The sequence below is a fragment of the Dunckerocampus dactyliophorus genome, chromosome 2 (genome assembly GCF_027744805.1).
Source record: "Dunckerocampus dactyliophorus isolate RoL2022-P2 chromosome 2, RoL_Ddac_1.1, whole genome shotgun sequence".
Classification (NCBI taxonomy): Eukaryota; Metazoa; Chordata; class Actinopteri; order Syngnathiformes; family Syngnathidae; genus Dunckerocampus; species Dunckerocampus dactyliophorus.
The window spans coordinates 27,483,654-27,506,910 of record NC_072820.1 but is presented as its reverse complement, the minus strand read 5'-3'; the positions used below and the strand labels follow the sequence as shown (position 1 = coordinate 27,506,910).

The following is a 23,257-nucleotide window of genomic DNA, read 5'->3' as shown; positions in this document are numbered from 1 at the left end:
GCTGTCATTTGACTGATGATACACCGTGAGCCTCAAAAACACACCAAACTCTATCAACTGTTTATTCTTCAAATGCCGTATTAAGGCTTTTTAACATGCTACCCCAACTCAATATTTTTCGTGGCATTTTTCTTTTTTTATTTTATAGCACTCTCACAATGGCAGATAAGTTCGACACGGTAGACATGTTTGTTTTGGCTTTGGCGTGCCTGCGCAGTTTGAAGGAAAGTGGGCGGGGGACACTTCTCCAAGGCGTTAGAGCAAGATGCTACACTGCACAGAGGCATCGCGAAAGGCTTAAGTGGTACTAGTCAGAGGTGATCGGCTTTTGTGATCAGCGTTTAAAGGAATTCATTGGCATATACCAATCACGTGCTTTTCCACGAAAACCGTCTGATAATGATCGGTGGCCAATCGATTGGAACATCGCGATTAATTTCTATGCAAGACTGGTGTCCAGTGTCAAGGCGTGTTAGCAAAAGAACAGAACCAAAAAAACCCCAGGGAGGAAATACGACATTTATTGGTGAAGTGGACAAACAAGTTACAGTCATATTCTCAGAATTGTACAATAGCGTGATACGTTCTGGACAATTGTAACAGAAGCCAGCAGGGATGGCAGTGCGAGTAAAGCTCACTCCCTGATGCCTTCAAGAGCTGTGGACGGTGAGTTGACGGCTCAGGATTTTAACTTGTCGCATTGCACTGCTCAACTCTGATTTGTGGACCCTGGTTCGAACCCCGTGTGTATGGGCATGGGCAGACCAGTCGGGTTCCACAAAGACAAAGGTCACGGTTCATAATGAAATGTTACCAAGCATTCATGCTACGTTCAACTTCTTTCAACCATAGAAACACCAATGCAACATAGACAAAGCGCGATGGACAATTCCAACAAGTACTTGCTTTCCTCTCAAGGAAATAATTGGAGCAAGTGAAGATGTCCATGAATGTTCTACAGGAATATTTAGTACGTTCCTCCACCGGTGACTGAATGATGGATTGCATGACTGAGTGCTCCTTTGCATCATATAAGAAGATGTTTCTGCGGCCAACGTCCATCAGTGGCCGGGGGAGTTGATGGGGGTTAGGTGAGGAGCTCCGGCTGCAGACCCAGCTTCTGCAGGACATCCTCCGGCATGCACAGCACAGGATTGACTGGTTTAATCTGCTCATCTCCAAGAAGGGAAAGGCCGGCGATTCCGAAGAGCGTGTGGAAAGGATCCACCTGAAAACCAGCAGCAGCATGTATGTGACGGCAAACAGTGTCTAGAATGTGGAACGTTGGGGGAAAACCTCTCACCATGTCTCCAGGCCGGTCAGCGAAGCCTCCCGTCTCCTCGTCCTGGCAGGCCAGGATGAAACTGCGCAGCTTGTCCTTGTCGATCCAGTGAATCTTGCCGATGATCTTCAGGGAAGCCAGAACCCACCAGGAGTAGCACACATCTGGAAGCTGAAGCAGAAAGATTTCAAAAAAGGAAAATTGTTGGACTTTGCGTAATGCTTTGCTGGAGTTGGAAAAACAAAAACACTTCATTAAGTATACCTACACACTCTAATGCGGTCTAATACAAGAGCTGTATCAACAATTCTACCCTTAAAATCCTACTACTCACTGTCAGAGAGACATTCAATTAGCTCTTTGTAAGCAGTACAACCATGTGATTTCTCCCAGCCAATCAACAGACTGGTAAGGACTTATTTTACTGATTTGTCACTTCTATAAATATAACGTGAACAATAAAAAGAAGAAGAAGATAGATAAGAAGATAAGATTTGGTAAAAAAAAAATTCTATATTAAAAATGTGAATAGGCCTGTCATGAAAAATTTTGCTGGAAAATAATTGTCCTACATCGAGATGCTTCGATAATCGTTTTATCATTGCATCGCAGGCCTCTGAATGGTAATCGCATCGAATCGTGAGGTGGACAGAGATTCCCACCCTTAATAATAATGCGAGTACACCATATCAACAGCAATAAACTTTCATTTCCCAAGAGTATTTAACATCGGAATTGGAATGTCAAGAGCTTTTAAATAAAATAAAACATGCGGAAACATGATGTAAAACAATAGTTCCCCAAAGTGTATTGATTAGAAAAAATAGGTCAATAGAAAACCAAAACGTAACGTGTATCATGGACTTTACGCCATATTTCTGATTTTGAATCAGCCTCACTTTCGTTATTGTCTGAATGTTGACCAAAAATGGAGAAATAACTATGCACTTCCATGATTACATTTGAGCAACTTTGTGTGTGGAACACGCTGTTTACGTTTAATGAGCTGTAAAGTTTTGTCGAAGTTTTGGTCAAAGTACATGTTTTGGATGCAGCAAACTGTGTCTGGTGCACAATTAGGTGTTATACTTCGGGAATCACGGCAGCTGAAATGTAAGTTCCACCATTTTGTATTATTTATTATTTATTTGTCTTTGCCGCAAACTTTTCATGTCACAAATCGACGATCAGCAAACGTAAATTTTGAAATTGACATATGATCGTGTTTTATACACACCAGGCACAAACAAAATATTTGATTGTGTAGCACACGACCAATACAGCTAGCGAGTGCACACAGAGTGCTGCTGCTGTGTGTGCACTTGCTAGCACCCTGCCTCTCCCCACTGGGACAAAGAGACTGAAAGACTGACAGGAGGGTTCACTCACTCTGTTCATTCCTCTATAGAACCACGGCCAGATGTTGAGACAGATGCACAGAGTGAACTCTCTTGTCATCCAGCCTGTTTGGTGAGGAGAGAGGAGGAAAAACACGCATGCACATGTCACTATATCGAGGCCGGCAAAATTATAGAGTTTGTTTTTATTTATCATTAATTGATTTATTGATTATCGTGGCAGGCCTATTTGTGTATTTTGTAAAAAAAAAAAAAAAATTAAAAAAAAAAAATCAGTTTAATTAAAAAACTATTTCATTATAATGTAAAAAAAATCCTAATGTCAACAAATACCCTATGCCCTGGGGTCACCAACGTGGTGCCCGCGGGCACCAGGTAGCCCCCCACGACCACGAGGTGCCCGCAAGCCTGCTTTTCATTCAGGTTTTCAGTTAATAATGTGAGAACAGTAGAAAGAAAAGTATTCTGAAACATAAAATGTGAGTTGTGGATACCAGCATTTTGTGAATGTTTTGGTAAAACAAGCATATTTGATTTGTTTGGGTTGAAATAAGGTATGAAAATCATTTCTACAAAAATGAGTAGCTCTTGGGCATTTTCATTTTCTAAAAGTAGCTCTCACAAGGAAAAACGTTGGTGACACCTGCCCTATGGTTAGTAATATGTTTATTATTGTGTCTGTAATTGTATACCTGCTACAGCAGTTGTTTGTAATAATTTGGTTAATATAATTAAAATAATACAAAGTGCTCTCAGTATGATACGGTACAGTAATAGCAAATTCATCATAACGCATCATTATGATCTTATGTACTTATACTAACTTGTATTATATGTGTACTTAACGAAGTGGTTGCAAGTTTGTATATAGTTAGACCAGGAGTCGGCAACTCACTGCTCCGGAGCCTCATGCGGCTCTTCAGCCTTCTTGTGGTGGCTCCCTTCGCAATACTGGAATACTGTTTAACACCCAAGTGAGGAAAATGTGCATTTTTTGAAAGAGTTTAAAATATTCGACTTTCTGTACAACCGTGAATGCATCATGGCTGAGTTGTGACTGGTCATTGGATGAGCGCTAGGAAGCTGGTGTTTGCCTACCTGCGTTCATTGAGAACTTGAGACATGACAAATTTTTCCTCCACGGTAAGCTAACCATTAATTTATCCCACAAGAAACATCTCAGAACAAAATAGAGTGTTTAATTCTGCACGGTCAGATTCCTTTGTCTTCTCTCTCCTTTGTCTTACCTGTACGCTTGATATATGGTGAGAAACAACATAAAGCATTGAAACAAATGTTCAAAACAAGCACCTACTTTCTGAAAAGTAGTAATTCATTTCAAAGTAGACCTACGCATGTCAATGTTCCTACAGTGGTCCCTGCAGTACAGCCCTGCACACGCGGGGCTTGAATGGCGAGCACCTAAGTCCACTGACTGATCGTTAAGTCGAGCAGCATTAGCCAGCGACCTAAAAGGAACAGGCTGTCAATCACTGTGCTGCATATTTTTTTAGGCTTCTGGTAGTGAGGCTGAAGCAGCGTACTATCACAACCCCACTGGTTGGCATCCGTTATACATGCACACTGTACTTATGTTTGTTGTATGCTGTTGTAACAGGTAAAATTAAGAAAGATTAAAACTTTTAAAAGTTTATAAGTTATTATTATGTTTTGCGGATCCAGACAATTTTCCTTTAGTGGGCAAGGAGTCAAAATGTTTCTTATGATAGTTAAGGTTACCGACCCCTGAGTTAGACTATACAAAGTCCATGCAAATGACAAGAAGAGCTGAAGCAAATAAATGTGGATGTGTGCAAGAGTCAGTGAGGTATGGAACCTTCTCAGGCCGCCCGTTGAGGCCTCCAGAGGGCAGCTGCCTCTCACAGAGCCACCAGCCCAGAAGGTCTGCGTTGAGCTGATGCAGCTGGCCTGTCAGGGACAAGAAGCCCGTGCAGCAGTAAATCTGGCAAAAACACAGCAGTACATCCACTTAAGCTCAGGTTGAACAGTACGATCCTTAAAAGGAAGAGTGGGGGGGGCCTCACCTGACCCGCATGAGACTCTGAACTGGGCCTGCATCCGAAACCTCCGTCAAAGTTCATACAAGACAGGACAAACTCCACGGCCTTGTCCACGTTGATTACGTCCACCTTGCCCTTGTGAGAGAAGACTCCATTAAAGCTTTTTAACATGACTCCACATGAGGAATTGTGTGCAAGAAAGTGAAAGGGAAATACAAACCAGTAAGGCGAGCGTGGCCACTGCACAGAAGGAAAATCTTGTGTCAATTTCACCTGTGGAGGCAAGAAAAAAAAAGACACTTTAGACCCAAAGCAGCCAAAACGTCACATCTGTGCCCCAAAATGTCTTCTGATCACTTTAATGCCTCATACCCCATTTATCTCCCGCGAACGAGCCGTCGTCTTGCTGTAGCCCTTTGACGTACTTCACCACTTTGTCTACGTCCAGCGCGTCCACGCAGTCATACAAGCACAGAATCTGACCAGGAGATGTCAAGAACAGCCGGTGAGACATTTCAATATGGCTCTACAGCGAGAGAGCGAGCACCCAAAGCATCCAAGCCTCACTTGCACAGCGCTGAGTGTGTAGAGCAGGTGGGGGTCGTGGCCCACACTGGCGCTGACGCCACCGCACTCGTGCTGGCAGGCTTTGATGAAGTCTACAATCTCCTGGCGGTTCATGCGGGGCAGCTGGCCCATCAGGTCCATCACTGTCAGGCCCCAGTAGATGCCGCTCATGCGCACGTACTCCGACAGTGTGTACTCCTGGACACCATTTAGCTCTTTACTACACAGTATGGCCGACACCAAGTAAATATCAGGCTGGTACTGCCGATACTGATAAGGATTCCTTTTATTTAAAAAGATCATTGAATGATTTTGCCTTTGCTTATTGTTTGTTGGCGGCATAATGCTAAAATTACAGACCTGCACCAATATTGAAAATGATCATAGTTCTTGTTTTGACGTATAACAATAATGCCTACATGTGTGAGACATTCTTGAATGGCACACCATACAAATACTGTGCTAGTAAAGGATGTTTACTCACATAGTCGTCCTTTTTGCAGCCGTACGCAGCGATGTAGTCTACATGTTTGTCCAGCAGAAGCGTTTTGAGGGCGTCAGGGCTAATAAAGACGTCTTTCACTTGAGTACCCTGTCAACACACAGCAAACGTTTCAATTCACACTTTCTGCACAGCGTCACTTGAATCCTGAAAGGTTTATCGCTACTTTAGTTCGTGTTAGTATGCTAACAATAAAGCTAATCGATAAACCGGATGTGCTATCGACAAGCTACATGCTACACCATTTTAGCAGCCGCGTTGGCCCACAATCTCTCATGAAGGACTCAGTGGAGTAAAGTCGGACATGTACGTTTGCTTTAGCTCTACATTGCATTAAAAAACAAAGACGAACACCAATATTATCGACATTAAAATGTTCACCATTTTGAAAACTGTCGCATTATCATACTTCCGTGGCCCGCTTCTTGTCAACAGCCGCTGACTGACACTGATGTGTCGATCGCGAACGAATCCGCTTCACGAACCGGCTCGCGTCGTTGGGAGCCGATTAGTTTTTTCTTCTTCGTCTTCTTCTTCTTGTGGTTTAATGGCGGGTTGCAACCGTAAATTCAGAGGTGCATACCGCTACCTACTGTACCAGAGTATGCAACATGGGCCATGTATCTTATTTTATATGAATTCAGACAATGAGAGAGGAAAATACTACTACTAATAATAATAATAATAATAATAACACAATATTAAAATATTCTAATATCTATCTTCTATTATACAGTCCTGTGTCCTTCAAATACTCTACAGACCTGATCAAAATCTTAAGACCAGTTGAAAAATTGCTGGAACGTGCATTTTGCACATTTGGATCTCAACAAGGTTTTAAGTAGAACAAAAACAAGAAGGGGGAGTGAGACAAAGTATTTTGAAAAAGTAATTTATTGAAAACAACAATTAAACTGAAAATAGGCTGTTTATCAGCTGATCAAAAGTTTAAGACCATCGCTAAAAAAAATCCCAAAACTCTCCAAACCAGAACCAAAAATGTTCTCAGTTGAACTCAGTAATGAGTAGCTCCACTATTCTTGTTAATCACTTCAAAAATTGGTTTGGGCATGCTTGATGCGAGTGTTTCCAGGAGGCTAGTGGGAACACTGCTCCAAGTGGTGAAGATGGCTTCACCAAGGGCATCTTTTTATAGCCTGTGGTCTTAAACTTTTGATCAGGTGATAAACAACCTATTTCAGTTTTTTTGTTGTTGTTGTTGAAATTACAAGTTCCAAATGTTTTTTGTCCCACTCCCCCATCTTGCTTTTGCATATTGTAGCTCTACTTAAAACCTCATTAAAATCCATCCATCCATCCATTTTCTATACCGCTTCATCCTCATTAGGGTCGTGGGGGCATGCTGGAGCCTATCCCAGCTGACTTCGGGCGACAGGCGGGGTACACCCGCAGGGCACATATAGAGAACAACCATTCACACTCACATTCATACCTATGGACAATTTAGAGTCGCCAATTAACCTAACATGCATGTTTTTGGGAATGTGGGAGGAAGCCGGAGTGCCCGGAGAAAACCCACGCGCACACGGGGAGAACATGCAAGAAATGGCCAGGTCTTCCCAATCTCCAGGCTGTTCCTGTATTGGCCAACGTGCTAACCACTAGACCACCGTGCTTCTATATCCAAATGCACAAAATGCAAATTCTAGCAATTTTTCAACTGGTCTTAAGATTTTGATCAGGGGTGTACATGTGCAGGCACCCAGCAGAACCTTATTTGTATTTTTAACATACGTCATTGAAATAGGCTTTGATGTATTTCTAATAATAAATCCTCTCGACTTGATTCCATATTTTTAATACTATATTAGGATGCCAGAAAGCCCACACAACTTACCTACCACGCTATCTGGTTTTATTTCCTCTATCCATTGCAGGCCAATGATAATTGCCATAATTTTTGCTGTATAAACTGAAAGCTAATCTGGTAGTCTTTTTGCAATGCTATAGTTCATTGATGGTACATAGATCATTTTGATCCATCTGTATAAATATCTAAATAACTGTAGTATTTGTTTCTTATATATTGGCTTGTTTTAGTTCCTTTTTCACCATCTCGCCAATTACTTTTTAACTCTATTATATCTATATCTACCTCAGGTTTTGGAAATACCGTAACCATAGGAACATTACTTGTGGGTGTAGAATAATATATATACTGTTTAGTTTGTATTTCTCTGTTTTATCTTTAATTATCCATCCAAAACTATTACTTTTAGTTGTTTTATACTCCCAACTTTCCTGGCCAAATTTCCATTACTACATCCCTTAAGTTTACTCCAGTTTGTCAACATACGTTTCTCTCTTCTCAGGTCATATGGTACTTCCCCTAACTCAACCTGAATTGCTTTAATTGGTGTTGATCTAGTTGCACCTGTACAAATCCTAAATGCTGTGTGAATATTTCTATTTTCAATAAATGCGTTTTAGCTGCAGCTCCGTACACAAAACTTCTATAATCTATAGTTGCTTTCATCAAAGCGCTCTCTCTCTATATATATATACAGTATATACAGTATATACAGTATATACACACATCAGTGATTGTTTATCTGCTCCCCACTACTTACCGGCAACAGGTCTCATTAACTTTATTATCTTGTTATATTTGTTTTCTACATTTTCCACATGAGTCTTCCATGTGCCTTTCTGATCCAGCCATATACTATTCATTTTTACAATGTTTTGTCCATACAGTTTCAGGCTCTTGATTTTTTTAATGTCTTTCTTCCTGGTAATCATCATATAGCACGACTTACTGGGCAGTCATACGTCCATTGTTCTATCTTCTTTATTGCTTCCTTAATTATACTTGCCACGTTTACGGAATCTCGTTCCCTTGCCCTAATAGCTCCATCATCGGCGTATAGGGCCAACCCAATCCTCCTGTCCAATGATAACATTGAACAAAACTGGACTAATTACACTCTCCTGTGGAATACCGTTTGCTATATTATATTCTTCAGAGATTTCTGATCCAACTTTGACCAATATTGTGTTGTGAAGAGTATATGTTTTACTGGCAGTGATAGCCACAGCTATCAGTTAGCTCTATACACACTGCATGGAGCTGAAAACGACTGACTGTAATTGTTGTTTGGCAAGCAATTTGCCATGAAAAGCCATATTCTTTTGAGGTAGCAAAGGCAGATTTTGACCCATATTAATTATGCAGTAACTACAGATGTGTGCACAGGCACGCCCCGTCTCGCTCTCTCCCTCTGCACCGAGGCGATCCGGTGTACGTGCGCCGATACCTACAGTCGGGTTTTGGGTACTGTGTTCTTGGCGGGAGCTTGCGGGTTGCATGCCTGGAGGGCGGCGAGGCGTACGAACGTGTTCAGTGGTCAAAATACGTGCCTGTTGGTCACTCTCCGGAAGGGGACGTCACTGATGTAATACATTTTTTTTCCTAATATTCTCACGATCGACAGGGAAAGTCTCAAAAGATCAACAAGCAGCTCGCAACCGCAAGGTTGGTGACCCCTGCTGTAATATATATTGGACTAATAACCACAAGGATTGGAGGAGGGGACGCTTCACCCCATTGGGGTTATATTAACATAACGGCAGACCTTTAAGTGCAGGAGTAGGCGACTTTATAGCCATGGTAATTGTTTTTATTTCACATCAGGATCACAACTTGGGAGAGGCACAGCCACAAGTTATGTTTCAAAGAAAGTTTTTTTTTAGAACAAGCTACAATAAGATCATACAATTTGTGGCAAAACATGACAAACTATCATTTGTACAGGTGTTTATTTCATAAACTGACACTTACATGACTAAGTGCCCAATAGAATGCAAAATATGTTATGGTGGAACTTTACAGATTACCTGAAATATCAGGAATGGTATAGTATTAGCAAACAAGCAGAATTTGATTAACAAACAGTGCCAAGAGTAGACTTGAGTAATCCATTCCTTTAAGTGCTCATGACACACAAAAAAAAGAAAAAAAAAGTGATGATTTGTGGTGAAACCCCCAGCGAGTTTTCTGAAACAACGCCATCTTGGCTGTGACGTTATGACCAGAACACATTCCGAGAACCAGATTTAAAATCACATGCAGCCATGAAGTTGAGGTAAAGCAAAGAAACAAAAAAATGGTCACAATTTGATTTATTTTTATTACCGTCAGTATGTGACACTGACTCAATGCACACTGCAAAATAAAAAGACCATCTATATATCATCTATAAACTGACAGACCAACTGCAAGATAGGCTAGAAAGACGAGTGACAGCAATCCATGTTTGGCTAGCAATCCACGTCGAGAACACACTTACGGGTGACGCAGGCAACCAAGTGCAAACACAACCATGAACGCATTTAACGAAAGTGAAATATTCACCAATATTGTGTTGTGAAGAGTATGTTTTACTGGCAGTGATAGCCACAGCTATCAGTTAGCTCTACGTACAACACACTGCATGGAGCTGAAAACAAGTGACTGTACTTGTTTGGCAAGCAATTTGGCATGAAAAGCCATATTCTTCTAAAATTCGTAGTGACGCTGCGATCAAAGACGACCCTAAAACAAACAGAAATTCATCCGAGACTAACATTTGTTTTGGTGTCATGAGCATTTTAAACCAACTGCACTTAATCATCACAGCTTAAGGCAATTGCGGCTGAATGTCTGAACAAACTGATTTACACTTGAGACTTAGCAAGGCAGGTGGGTGACGACAAGACCAAACGTATGCAACTAATTGATGACTTTTACCTATTTATAAACAGACCGATCATTACAGATGTTCATTTCTTGGCCTTTGCCAGGTGCTCCCGGGAAATAATCAATCTTTGGATTTGAGCTGTGCCTTCATAGATCTGTGAAAGAAAGACAGTCTTTCAAAATGTGCTCAACGTGAAGAAAGCCCTTGGACGCTCACCTGGTAGATCTTGGCATCCCTCATCAGCTTCTCCACGGGGTAGTCACTGTTGAAGCCATTTCCTCCGAATATCTGCACAGCGTCCGAGGCCACCTGGTTGGCAATGTCACCAGCGAAGGCCTTGGCGATGGAGGCGTAGTAGGTGTTCCTGCGGCCGCGGTCCACTTCCCAGGCGGCCCGCTGGTACGCCATGCGGGCCAGCTCCACCTTCATCGCCATTTCCGCCAGCAGGAAGGAGATGGCCTGGTGCTGCCGGGGGGGAAGATATAGATTCCCTGATGTGGCATTCTGTTCCAAACACTCAATAACAACCAAAAATACATTATAGAGAATAATTATAGTTTAACACAAGGGTGTCCAAAGTGTGGCCTGCAGCACATTCTAAAAATATAATTTCACAAGAAAAAGCTGAAAAAGAAAAAAAAAGTAATTTTAGAAGAATAAAGTCAACCTATTTAGAAAAAAGTTTTAATCAAGTATTTTTACAAAAAAAAAAAACAACAAAAAAAACTTTTGAGTATTATAAAATTGCAATAATAAAAGACTTAAGTTATAATATGACAGTCATTTTTGGAAAATGAGGAGAAAAAGTTATTTTTTTTATAAAGTTATATTATGGGAATAAGGTCAAAATATTATGGGAATAAAGTTACAAAAATACAAGTTCAAATAGTTAAAAAATATTTGAAAAACCCAACAAGGGGGGGGAAAAAAACAACAAAAAAACCCAGCTGTATAATTTTGGGAATAAAGTCAAAATATTGAGAGAGAGAAAAAAAAAAAAGCTTGTATTCTAACTAGGGATGCTCTGATTGATCAGCCACCGATCAATATCGGCCGATTTCTGTAAAAATAACATGTGATCTGCATTTTCTCATAAATGCCTTTCAAAACCGCTCACCAAACACTCAAAGAATATTTGCTTCAACTCTGTTTGAATTCAGACTTTGTCTTCATAATGACAAAATGACCGTAAAGCTGGAGATCCCTGCAACCTAAACACTGAATTTTTTAGTACAGATTTCTATTTAATAAAGAAATTTGTATTATTTTCTGTTAATTGTTAGCTTGAACTATAAAAAAATAAATAAAATACTCCCATGTGATTTTAATACTCCAAAACATGAATCAAATTAAATTCAGGTTTGTGTCAAATAGTAGTCATTTCACACACACATAAAAAAAAATTAATAAATAAAAAACATAAAAAAAAAAAAAAAAAAATCAACAAAAGTTTGTATTTGCCAGGGGCCCTTGGAATTGTGTAACTTTACCCCATATACAGCACCCTGGCCAATAGCACTCATCATAAATAAAATAGAAAAATGCATAGTAAATCCATGTGATCGGTATCTGTACCAGAAAAATCCTGATCGGCGCATCCGAACGAAAAAGACAGTCAACAATTTTATGAGAATAATATAATGAGGAAAATGTAATTTTAGTAGCATAGAGTTGAAATATTAAGGAAAAACAAAATTTTCCAAAAAAGTTATTTTTGGAAAATTAGGTTGGGGAAAAAGTTATGTGAATAAAGTCAAAATATTATGGAAATACAGTCATATTACAAGAAGAAAATGTGCAAGAAAAGTTGAAATATTTGGAAAATTAAAAACAGCAAAAACTGGGGAAAAAAAGAACCAAGAGCTAAGTTGATACGAATAGGTTTTTTCACCTATATGACAAAGCTGAGATGCCGTTTTTTCTTGAAATATATAACTTCTTATCTCTACATGTGTTGCTTTCCGAATGATCAAAGTGGCAAAGTTGCATTCTTTCATTTTTCACTATGTGGCCCTCGCTGGAAAACGTTTTTTTCTACATTAAACCAGGGTGTCCAATTTGAAATAATTATACGAGGAATGGTTAGAACTTTTTTGAACTATTGCTCATGCAGACTTCCTATACATTCAGTGTGAGAAAATATTGTCCCAGAGAATCGCAATCTCTATTGTGAACAATAAATATATCGTGATCAACATTTTTTGCAGCCCTAAGTTTGTTACCACTCAGGAAAAACAAACCTCAGCAATCAGTTTGCCAAAAGTCTTCCTCTCCAGAGCATAAGCGGTGGCTTCATCAAGGGCCCTCTGAGCCAGGCCAGTGGCTCCTGCTGCCACCTGCAGTAGTACATAAACTTTATTAGCAATATTATCCTGAAAAATGGACATCCGAGTCAGATGACTTGCCGGTGGCCGGGTCTTGTCAAAGGCACCCATAGCGATCTTGAATCCTGCTCCCTCGCCGAGGAGGACATTCTCCTTCGGAATCCTGACGTCCTCAAATGTGATGCCTCTGGTGTCAGAGCACCTCTGGCCCATGTTCATTTCCTGCAGTCGCAAGAAAAAAAAAGAAAAAAAAAAAAACACACCTGCAGTTTGCATACACACCAGTTAGCCAATCTTAAATCATATGCCTTTTAAAAGAAACCTTACGGCGTTTTTTGTTTGTTTTTTTTTTCTGGCCTTGGCAGGGTGCCTGAGGGCATGCGGGGCCCCCGTCCTTCCTGCTTCACTACACTAGTTCACATACATATAGGACTTTGGGGGGTGGTCCAGGGGAGGCCCGCTGGGGCCAGTTGATTCCGAGACACCGGGTGTGCAATTTGCGGTGCTGGACTGACCTGGGCGGTGGGCACTTCAATGCGCTTGGGGTTGGTCTGACAGTCTCCGGTGAGCGGGGTCTGTGCTCCTGGCGGCCTGCATGCCGCCGTGGTGGGGACCAAAGTGTCGATGTTTGTGAGAGTAATTTTTATCTTTTTTTGGGGTTCTGCTCGCCTCTGTGGGGCTGGTGGCTCTCTGGTGGTGGGAGCTCAGCCTGGCTGTGTGGGGCAGGGCTTGCTGGGTGGTAGGAGGCAGTCCCTCTCCTTTCATACATTCTCAGTGACAATTACACGTTCACACATGCAAACATAGTGTACACATCTACAGAAATACCTGTAAACGCATACACACACACACACACACACACTCAGTACATACGTACTTCCCCACATAACTCACTGATTTATCCATGGTGTTATGTTGTTGGTTTTATTACAGTGGTGGTGATGTCAGCAATAAGATTATAGTTATTACAGTTGTGTGCATTATAGCTATTGTCATTTTGTTCGCTATTATGGTCAATGTTTTCATTACTACTATTACCACTAATAACTATGACTGTTTCAATATAGTATTATCAGTGGCTATTGATATTATCTTGTCATTTCAGTTATGGTCTTGATGGTAGTCAGACATTCGTTGATGTAGTCCTGTTTGTTTTCTGTTGTTTTGTTATTGTCATTGTCACACTGTCGCCGTCCACCCCCCTACCCCCCCAAAAATAAAATAAAAATATAAGAAATCTTACCTTTCTCCCCGCTTGGACTCCAGGGGTATCTGCATCCACAATGAAACCGGTAAAAGCCTTGTTGGTGGGACATTTAGGGTCTGGGTCAGTGCGAGCCAGGAGGAAGTACCTGTTATGAAAAGGCAACATTAAGTACACACAAGCAATGTGGCCGTGTGTAATGCAAGCACACAAAACACACCAGTTAGCTTTGCCCCCATTGGTGATCCACATCTTCTGGCCATTGACCACATACTCGTCGCCCTTCCTCACAGCCCGAGTCTTGACACTCGCGACATCGGAGCCAGCACCCGGCTCAGTGACACAGTACGCCTGCAGAACAAAAGCGAAAGATCTAGAAGTGACACATGAAGTGACATTTTACCGTGATTGTAAATTTCTGACCAAAGCGGTCAACTAGCAACCATTCTGGGATGGGAACCTTAAATTTTTAAGGACTTACACACATGAGAGGCTCCTCGGTCATCCTTCCTAGGTATTTCTTCTTCTGTGCATCGTTGCCAGCAATAATAACGGGCATTTGCTGTAAAGGATGGGCAGTAGGTGTAATTAAAGAAATGGTTTATTAGAGCAAACACATGAAGGGCTTTTTAAACTCACTCCCAGAGAGTTGGCCTCGATGGCTGTTTGCACGCCTGTGCAGCCGTAGGCCAGCTCCTCAGTGATGAGGCAGCTGTCAAAAATAGACAAGCCCATGCCACCTGGGAAGAAAACAACAACAAAAAAAAGACAACCAACAAACGATGACAAATTAGACATTCGGTGAGGCTGTCATGTCAGGAAAGCAGACTTAAAACTCATGCAAAGTCAATTTAGAGGTCAAAATGTACCATAGTCCTCTGCAATGTGGCTATTCATCAGTCCTAGCTCCCATGCTTTCTTGATGATAGGCATTGGATACTGCAAAAAAAGGTTCAATTGTCATACCATATAATTCAGCACCTATTAAATCAGGGGTGCCAAACTCATTTTCACTTAGGGCCAAATCGACATAATGGCTGTCCTCAATGGGCCAGATGTAACTTATAAATAAAACTAAATGTCATTGAATGTAATGTAAAATAAACGCAACAAATCCTTAATTGTTAAATTACTCTCAATTTATTACTTATTCAAGTGACAAACATTACAGTTGCATAGAAAAAAATATCTTTACTTGTTGCTCTGTTCTAACATAAATCATTTGAATTTGTCAGCTTATGAAACCCACACCACTTCATCAATCAAGAACTGACATTTTTTTAAATCTGTAATTGGTCGGGACACACCTGCTCATAGACCTTCAGCATGCACTGCTTCAAAAAACGCTTCCTCTGAAAAACACTTGGAAGTGTGGCCAATTTCTTCAGCCACAATAAAGCTAGCTTCCACTGCCGCAATTTTTTTGGCTGTGGATTTCGTGACCACACTCTGCTGCAACTGCAGTTTGCCTTTTAATTCTTGGGCAATTTGTTGCTTTTCTTGAAGGCTAGCGTTGGCGTACTAAATGCCAACGCAGATTGTACTCTTTAACAACAGACATCGCTTTGTAACACAAAAGACATACCGGTGTTTCTCCTTGAAGCACAAACAAGTACCTGCCTTCCCATCTTTCTTGAAACAGTCTTCCATCCGCATCAACTTTTCTCTCCCTGGACATTTTGGGATCATTATTTGTCAATTCAACTTGCTGGCATTGATGTGGAGACACTGCCGTTTAGTGGCGGTGAGCCGTCACTTCGTATTGTAGTCGACAGGCATTGTGGGAAAGCATGCTTTTGACCTATTTAATTGCTCTTGTGGGCCACATAAAATGACGTGGCGGGCCACGTTTGGCACGCAGGCCTTGAGTTTGACACCTGTGTATTAAATCCATCATAAAAAAGACCACCTTTTCTTGACGATAACTTACCTCTCCACTTTTGTCATAATCTGCAGCCTGGGGGATGATTTCTTCACATGCAAACTTTCGCGCCAGCTGCTGGAACTCACGCTGTTGATCTGTCAGCTCTGTGGGTTGGACAGAAGATAGTGTTTTTAAAAAAGGTGAGCACAACAATCGCTCTGTGACATTCAGTTGCTGTCATTGCACTGATTACCTGCAGAGTGTGAATGTTTATTTTTCTACTGCTTTGCATTGTTTTCACTAGTGTTGGGTGATTTTTGGACCGAGTCAAAAATACACACCGCTTTTGCTCATTGCCTTCCTTACGACACGAAAAGCTTTGAAGCCGTCCTGTCTCCAGACAAGTTTTTTTCCGGATGAACACACAGGTGAAAACATCACAAGTGAGTTGAACAAGTCTCTCCAGGAATGGGACTTGGAATGAGAAGAAACAAGTATGTGCAACTACTGGCACTGGATTGAATATTGTGACAGCAGCTGCCCTCAACAACTGGAATAGACTGGCTTGCTTTGGACACTCTACACAGTGTCATAGGTAATCTTACTTTTAATTTAATCATATGGGTTAGGATTTGTAGCTTTTTATACAAGACTCCGCTGAATTTAATTATATCGCCATACCTTCATAAATGCTAAGGTCCATACCGGCACTGCCACAAGAAAAATTAGGCACACTGTTATTTCAATAATTATTATTCTCTTGTAATTACATGCCGACTAAACTGCCAAAAAGTACAAAATAAAATAAAAAGACCTATCTAGCCCTTTTCAACTACTGGGTTTCACGTGATGTCACATCAAGCTGTTTTCAGCCCCGCCTCAAAGAGATGGGGGGGCCAAATAAGTGTATTCGTAACAGGGCGGGGGTGTACTGTGAATGTGACTCAACAAAGCCGGGCTTTGTGCTCAAGATGCAGCTCAAGAAAAACGGAATTCCCCAAACAGAATTAAACTGTACTGCAACGGTGGTTATCAACTTATTTTGTCAAGTCCAGTTCTCGGTTGTGTGCTTAGTGCACATTTACATAAGAGGGAGCGTTTGACTTCTCTTCCACCCTCCCCCAAACAACTTTTTCTCCCCCCCAAAAAACAGTCATACAAACATTTGCAGATGCAGTCAGTCAGTCAATAGCCACATCTCAGGCCTAGGTACATAATATATAATGAAGACGGGGCATCAAATGGGTTACCTTCACTATTGTCCCAATGAGTCTTGATTTCTGAGTCCGTAGTAGCCTGTTCTGAGCCATGCCCGTATACATACACACTCATCTCGGTACATAAGAACATAGTCATTTGAGCTCATAGTAAGATAGACACGTTTCCCAGTATTCTCCCCCCCCAATCATTTGTCTGATTGCAGAAATAATATCTGTCCAATAAGTATCTACAATTGGACAGCTCCAGAAAATATGACAATGAATTTTGAAATATGCTGAATATGAATATTGAATATGAAATATGCTGAATTTTCCCCACACAGTCAAACAACACCAGTCATCTGGTTTGTAGTTGCTTAATTCTGGGGGTAATAAAGAACCTCAGGTTCTTCTTCCATATAAATTATCTCAACAGTGGGGAACCATATGTAGTATGTTGTGTTACATGTTTGTCCAATCTTCCTCAGTTAATTGTATGTTTCCGGCTTTTTCCCCACCTGTTTGACATATATTGTAGAGAGGCCTTTCTCTTCTTGTAGGGAGGAATAAATTCTACAATTTTTTTTTTTTACATTTTTTATTTATTTGTCTTTCCATCAACAATGTCAACAAAACGTTTTATGAGACATGCACTTACGCCAAACCCAGTTTGAGCCGTTTCAATTAAATCAGGGATGAGATTTTCCATCCTCTTAACTAGTATTAATGCATATAGTCTGTAATCTATATTCAAAACAGACACGGGTCTGTATGATTTGCAATGGGTTTTATCTTCACCTGGTTTGGGAATTATTGAAATAATTGCTTCATTTGTCCCCCTTTTAAGATATAGTTGAAACAATCTTTCAGAAAAGATATTAAGATTGTTCTAAAAACAGTGGTTCCCAAACTTTTTTTTACAGTGGCGTACCGCTTCAGACATTTGACCTCAAGCCATGAACCCCCTACTCCTGCACACGTTAAAAAAAAATAAATGAATAAAACAAAACAAAAACAACGCATCTTTTGATATTTTATACTTGAAATATTGAACACAATTAATCGTTATTAGTTATATAGTATTTTTGGGTCAAAATTGTGTATTTTGCATAGTCACATTTTGGGTAACGTTTCACATGAGCACCAATAGATAAGCAATCAAACATATCTTTTACAAATACTGGACACAGTTAATTGGTTTATTGCATGGTTACATTTTGAAACAAGTTTCACATGAGCACTGATAAATAGATAAGTAATCATGCCACATATCTTTTATTCCAGTCTGATGTTGACATTCTTCTGTTTGAATGGCTTGAATTTGAAAATCGCTTTTTTTGTCTGACGATGGCTACGGTTTAAATCTGCATAATAATTTATTACCAAATTGAAGGGGAAAGTTTAACAATCAATCACGATAAAAACAGTATCTGAAGATTAGGGAGATTACAAAAACTAGGGCTCTCTCTTTGCCAATAGATGGTAGCTCTAAAGTCGCCAGAAAGTTGGACACCTCAATTTCGGCTGCCTGTGGTTGTGTATATACACTAACTTAGTATAGCACTTTTCAAACGTGTTCTGTATACCCCCTATGTCGTGGTATAATTTATCATTGTCAGGATCTCTCACTTTAGGTACAAATCGGCCAGCCTGTTTTCTAATTCTCAGAGCGAGGAGCTTTAGATTTTAGACTGTTGTCATAGTAACTGTTTTGTAAATGTTAGTTTGTTCCTTATCTGCTTTTCATAGATATCATTTAATATTACTTTTGTTTCCTCTATTTGGCTGAAGGCGTCCTTATCCATATTCTTGTTCAGCCTCCATAATGTCTCATTAGGTGTGCTGTTCAGATGAAGTGTAAGATAGATAGCATGGTTGGACATGTCTTTTACACCAATATCACATTGTCTGATTTTATGTCTCTCTCAAACATTAAAAAAATAAGTCAATTCGAGTATAGGCCCTTTCTTGGGGGTGTATTACCCTCCACACATCTATCATTCCCATTGCTTTTAACATTTTTCTGACATTGAGCCTCAGGTTGCATCCTCTTCGTCGAGTTTGTGAAATCAAGGGAAGGATTCAAACAAACATTCCAGTCACCTCCACAAATCAGGACTCACATCAGTCGCATAATCTGTAAATTTCACAAGTGACATGTTCTCTTGAAAAAGTATGTCAAATATGTTTTTGTCTAAATTAAAGTGATTTTATGGTTCCTTTTTCGTATACGGCCAATGCCACTTATACAAAATGAAATACAAAAATTTATAATTAATCCATGTGATTGGTATCGCTAACGGACGATTTCAGTCCTGGATGATCGGTATCTGAATCGGCAGCATAAAACCCTGATCACAACATCCCTAATGCAAACTGATTTGGTGTCTAATGCTGAGATAAGCTTTCACTGCTTTTTGCTTGTCTCGTTTTCAACTATTTTATATCTTCATGCATCACACAATGTACACTTACACAATTAGATCAAATAATTTCAACATGCGGTTAATTGCTTTCATCACCAAACTATTTCAAACATGAGTTTGCATGTGTGTCCATCGCTTATGCTTTCATCCATAAGCCTCTCAACGGAAGTGACACGCTGCGTCTGGGTCACGTGGTCACAGCAATTATTTCTCTTTCAATTCCTTTAGTCCAGTCAAACTTGTCTATAGCGGCCACTAGAGGGAGACTGCAAAAGTGGCCGCTATAGACAGGTGGCCTCCATAGACAGGTTGGCGTCCAGTTTGAATGTTGACCAGTAGAGGGGAAAAAAAAGAAAAAAAGGGAAGAATTTTTTTATGTTGACCAGTAGAGGGCACTGTGGGACTGCGGATAAAAGTTGTACAGCACTACTAGGCTTGTTATTATCCACGACCCACAGAACAAAGCTGTGCTAGTAATGTCTTACACTTGTTTTTAATATTTTACTTTTTATACGGCAGAGTGTCATTACAGCTTTAGTTCATCAGGAAGTGACGGGAAATGACGGTGGGTGTCCGGAGCAGGAGAGCTAGGCTCAGTGCTAGCTCAGTGTGGAGAGAGTTGGGAAGTGTGTGTGATGTTTGCGTGGATGTAAAGTCCTGCAGTGTGCTCCGCTGTTAATAAAGCCATTAAAGTGCATCGGCGACGTGAGTCTCTCCTCCTCCTAACCTTTGGCTTGTGGGCAAGCAGGAAGGAGAGATGAGACGTGTGTGTGTTCTGAGCTGCTCTCTGGTGGCCGCGTGCAATAAATAAAGTTGACAGAAGCAACAGAAGAAGTTTCCTTCTTTGCTGGAGTCAGGTCGCCCTTACTGAATAACACTGGCAAGTTAAGCGAACGGCAAAGACGACGGCTTTTTTTGTGTCGAATACAGAAGATGAGGACTTTGATGGATTTGTGGATGAGGATTCATCAAAAATAACGTGAGTACATTCTAAAATACTTCAATTAAGTACAACCGAACTCAGTTTTGCTCCTGCTGCCTTTTTAAAAACATATGCTAGCATGGTTTTAGCGTGCATGCAGTATTCTATTGTATTGTAGCGTCGCTGGGAGCACGTCCTGTTCCCAGCCTACTTTGCGGTAATGTTTTGGTGCAAATGCTCTTAAAGTTACATGTTTGACCAGGAAATAGCAAGCTCAAAAGAAGACGGCTTTTTTATGTGGAACAACTGACAGTTTGTGTGGATCTTGTGAATGATTGTGACTGAGCTAGGACTCAGTAATTAAAGTCTACACATGACGGCTTCATTGATTGAAAAACGAAACTTTTTCGTGCATGAAGCTTCTACTTGAGTCGGTAATTTGGCCACTAAATGCGGTCAGATATTGACCAAGGGAGACAAAATGGGTGGCCGCTGGCCGTGTTAGACGGGTGACTGCTATACACAGGGTCTATAACGTGTAAATTTGCTGCAGGGGAATTTGTCAGCGGCCGCTATAGGCAGGTGGCCGCTAAGACAGGTTTGACTGTATTTTGTTCAGACTACTACATGGCTACTGGTTTTTAATGTGAACAAAACAAGCGCACCCCATGTTCGGATGACTAGCAAGCCTTGATTCATTAATTCATTAGCAGTTTACAATGACAGTTATTTTTAAAGGCGAGGCGACAGTATAGTAATACAACAAGTTCTTTATGCTACCTACCAAACGAGAAGCCGTTCGCCACCGTGTGGTCGCCGGAAGTTTTGACGCTGGCTGCCGCCGCACCGGAGCTCTGCAGCCGGACACCGCTGCGCGCTCCGACCCGAAGTATCTGGCAGTGCACAGAAGCATGAGGCATTTCACCAACACACAGCCACACAATGTCAATAATGATAACCCAGTCACCTAGTCTTATTTAATATTATGCAGTATGGAGTTGGTATTGATATGTCTGCAAGACGTTAAACAAGTCAGCGTCTTAGCAGAGTGATGCACTGGACAGTGGAAACTCTCTTGACACAACCAACCGCAGACTGACTGCGCTCAGTTTTCCCTGAGGCGTTTTATTGTATGGCAAATTGATTGTCACGCCCACTCACAGGTGGCACAAATAAAACAAATTACCACACATGCATTGTAAACAAAAACAACTCATGACAATGTGAGAGCACATCCCAACACAGCGTTAGCGGGGGAGGTTTCGTTCAGCAGCTTGCGTGCCTGGTGAGCTGAATGCCCGGCGAGCGAAGCGTCCGGGGTGGAGGCGAGGCTACGTGCTAGGCTAAAAGTTGGAGCAACAGGGCCACCGCTACCGGGCCTGCTGCTGGCCAGCGTCCGCTCTCTCGAAGACAGGATGGACGATCTGCGAGCAAGGATTGCAGCTCTACTTGAGATCGGAGAGTGCTGTGTGCTCGCGGAGGCCTGGCTGGACGACATTTGCCGCTTGCCGAGGAGATCGGACTTCAGCGTCTTGTGGACACAGAGCCTCGGGGAATGTTCTCAGCATGTAGGCTTTCCCATGAGGGCAAATAACATCCTGTACCAAGTCTACAGCAACATGAAAGGTGCTTTGAAGGCTGTTCTAAGACCCCATTTTGGAAAAGCTAATGTCTCTTCTGTTGTTGTTGCTTAATTTATTGGTAGTAATGTTTATTCTGTTCTTATTGATTTTTTGTGTTTTTCTTTCTTTCTTTCTTGGGAGAATTAACAGAACATGAATTTCATTGCATAGCAGAACTACCTGTTTTACTATGCAAATGACAATAAAACTCTTGAATCTGAGGACCTACTAAGCTAGCACGGCCGTGAGCTTCAGCTAACAAAATCAAATTAGCCGTCTTTAATTGACTAAAAGTGACTATAATATGGTGTCTTTACTTTATGTATACGTAGCTAATGTAAACAAAACATAAAACACTCACCTTATTCAATAGCATTGTTCAACCTTGGTGACACAGCAATAATAGATGAGTTTGCCTTTGCACAGCTTCAATATGACGTCCCTGGCAGCCAATCACAGCAGCACATTCAGTCACATGACCTTTGCCAACGCTTAGTCGAGCGACCTTTACTCTACTGTGTTACCTAATTTTGTTTTACACCTGTCTTTTAAAGCTTTGCCGACTGCTAGTAGACGAGCAAATATTGTTTTATAGTTAATTAAATGGGGTTCTTACAACCGAATATCAACCACTGGGAAAAAAGCTTGTAATTGTAAATGTTATTTCGACATTCAAGTAAAGTCAGCTAAACACTTTGGTCCCTCATCTTACATGTACCAACTGAAACATGTATCAAAAATGGCTATATCCAAGACACATTTCATCTTCTTTGACGATTGTAAAATAACAGTTCTATATATAGTAATAGTATAGTAAGGCCTGGGGGTCATTTTTGGCCCACAGCTCGTTTGGTTGCCCTTGGCAACTTTGTTAAATAAAATTGAGGTGACATATGTATATCCAACTAGAGTAGCTATTACACAGCTGTTTTCTTCAAATAACTTAGCATTTAGTGACCTACATTTGATTGCTTTTAGCATCTTACGTACAAAGGCCTTTAATTTAAGAATCTGTGTACGACTTTTGCCCGAAAAAGTTTGGACACCCCTACTTTGTAGAGCCTTCTTGGATTAACAGTGCAAAAATTGTTGATACAGCATCTTACTCCTGACACTATAACACACCGGGCCGCACAGAAAGAAAAAATAATTTCCATTTTTTGCTGTATTTTGAAAAGTGGCTGGATTCTGTGTTACATCCGTCTCACTTGACACCTGTCCATTGTGCGTGCGCTAACTTTATCTCATGCCGTACAGACTACTACT

General features: G+C 40.9%; 2 protein-coding genes across 3 annotated transcripts; both read right to left on the bottom strand.

Annotated features, from left to right (window-relative positions):
* Positions 1–499: 499 nt before the first annotated feature.
* Positions 500–6,255, bottom strand: rabggtb (Rab geranylgeranyltransferase subunit beta). Its single transcript, XM_054767055.1, has 9 exons — positions 6,112–6,255; positions 5,713–5,820; positions 5,229–5,426; positions 5,034–5,139; positions 4,882–4,934; positions 4,686–4,796; positions 4,478–4,603; positions 1,304–1,453; positions 500–1,228 (listed from the first exon to the last, which is right to left on the bottom strand). The coding sequence occupies exons 1-9, from the start codon at positions 6,112–6,114 to the stop codon at positions 1,088–1,090; spliced, it is 996 nt and encodes a 331-aa protein (XP_054623030.1). The 5' UTR covers positions 6,115–6,255; the 3' UTR covers positions 500–1,087.
* A 3,238-nt stretch (positions 6,256–9,493) lies between these two features.
* acadm (acyl-CoA dehydrogenase medium chain) lies at positions 9,494–22,482 on the bottom strand. 2 transcript variants are annotated; one of them, XM_054767955.1, is made up of 12 exons: positions 22,353–22,482; positions 21,154–21,262; positions 15,889–15,986; positions 14,828–14,897; positions 14,598–14,698; positions 14,440–14,520; positions 14,179–14,309; positions 13,998–14,106; positions 12,836–12,976; positions 12,671–12,766; positions 10,647–10,895; positions 9,494–10,584 (listed from the first exon to the last, which is right to left on the bottom strand). In XM_054767955.1, the coding sequence occupies exons 1-12, from the start codon at positions 22,365–22,367 to the stop codon at positions 10,513–10,515; spliced, it is 1,272 nt and encodes a 423-aa protein (XP_054623930.1). In that variant the 5' UTR covers positions 22,368–22,482; the 3' UTR covers positions 9,494–10,512. The 2 variants fall into 2 exon arrangements, with proteins under 2 accessions (XP_054623930.1, XP_054623931.1); XM_054767956.1 differs by lacking the exon at positions 21,154–21,262 and having other exon boundaries at positions 22,353–22,415.
* Positions 22,483–23,257: the final 775 nt, after the last annotated feature.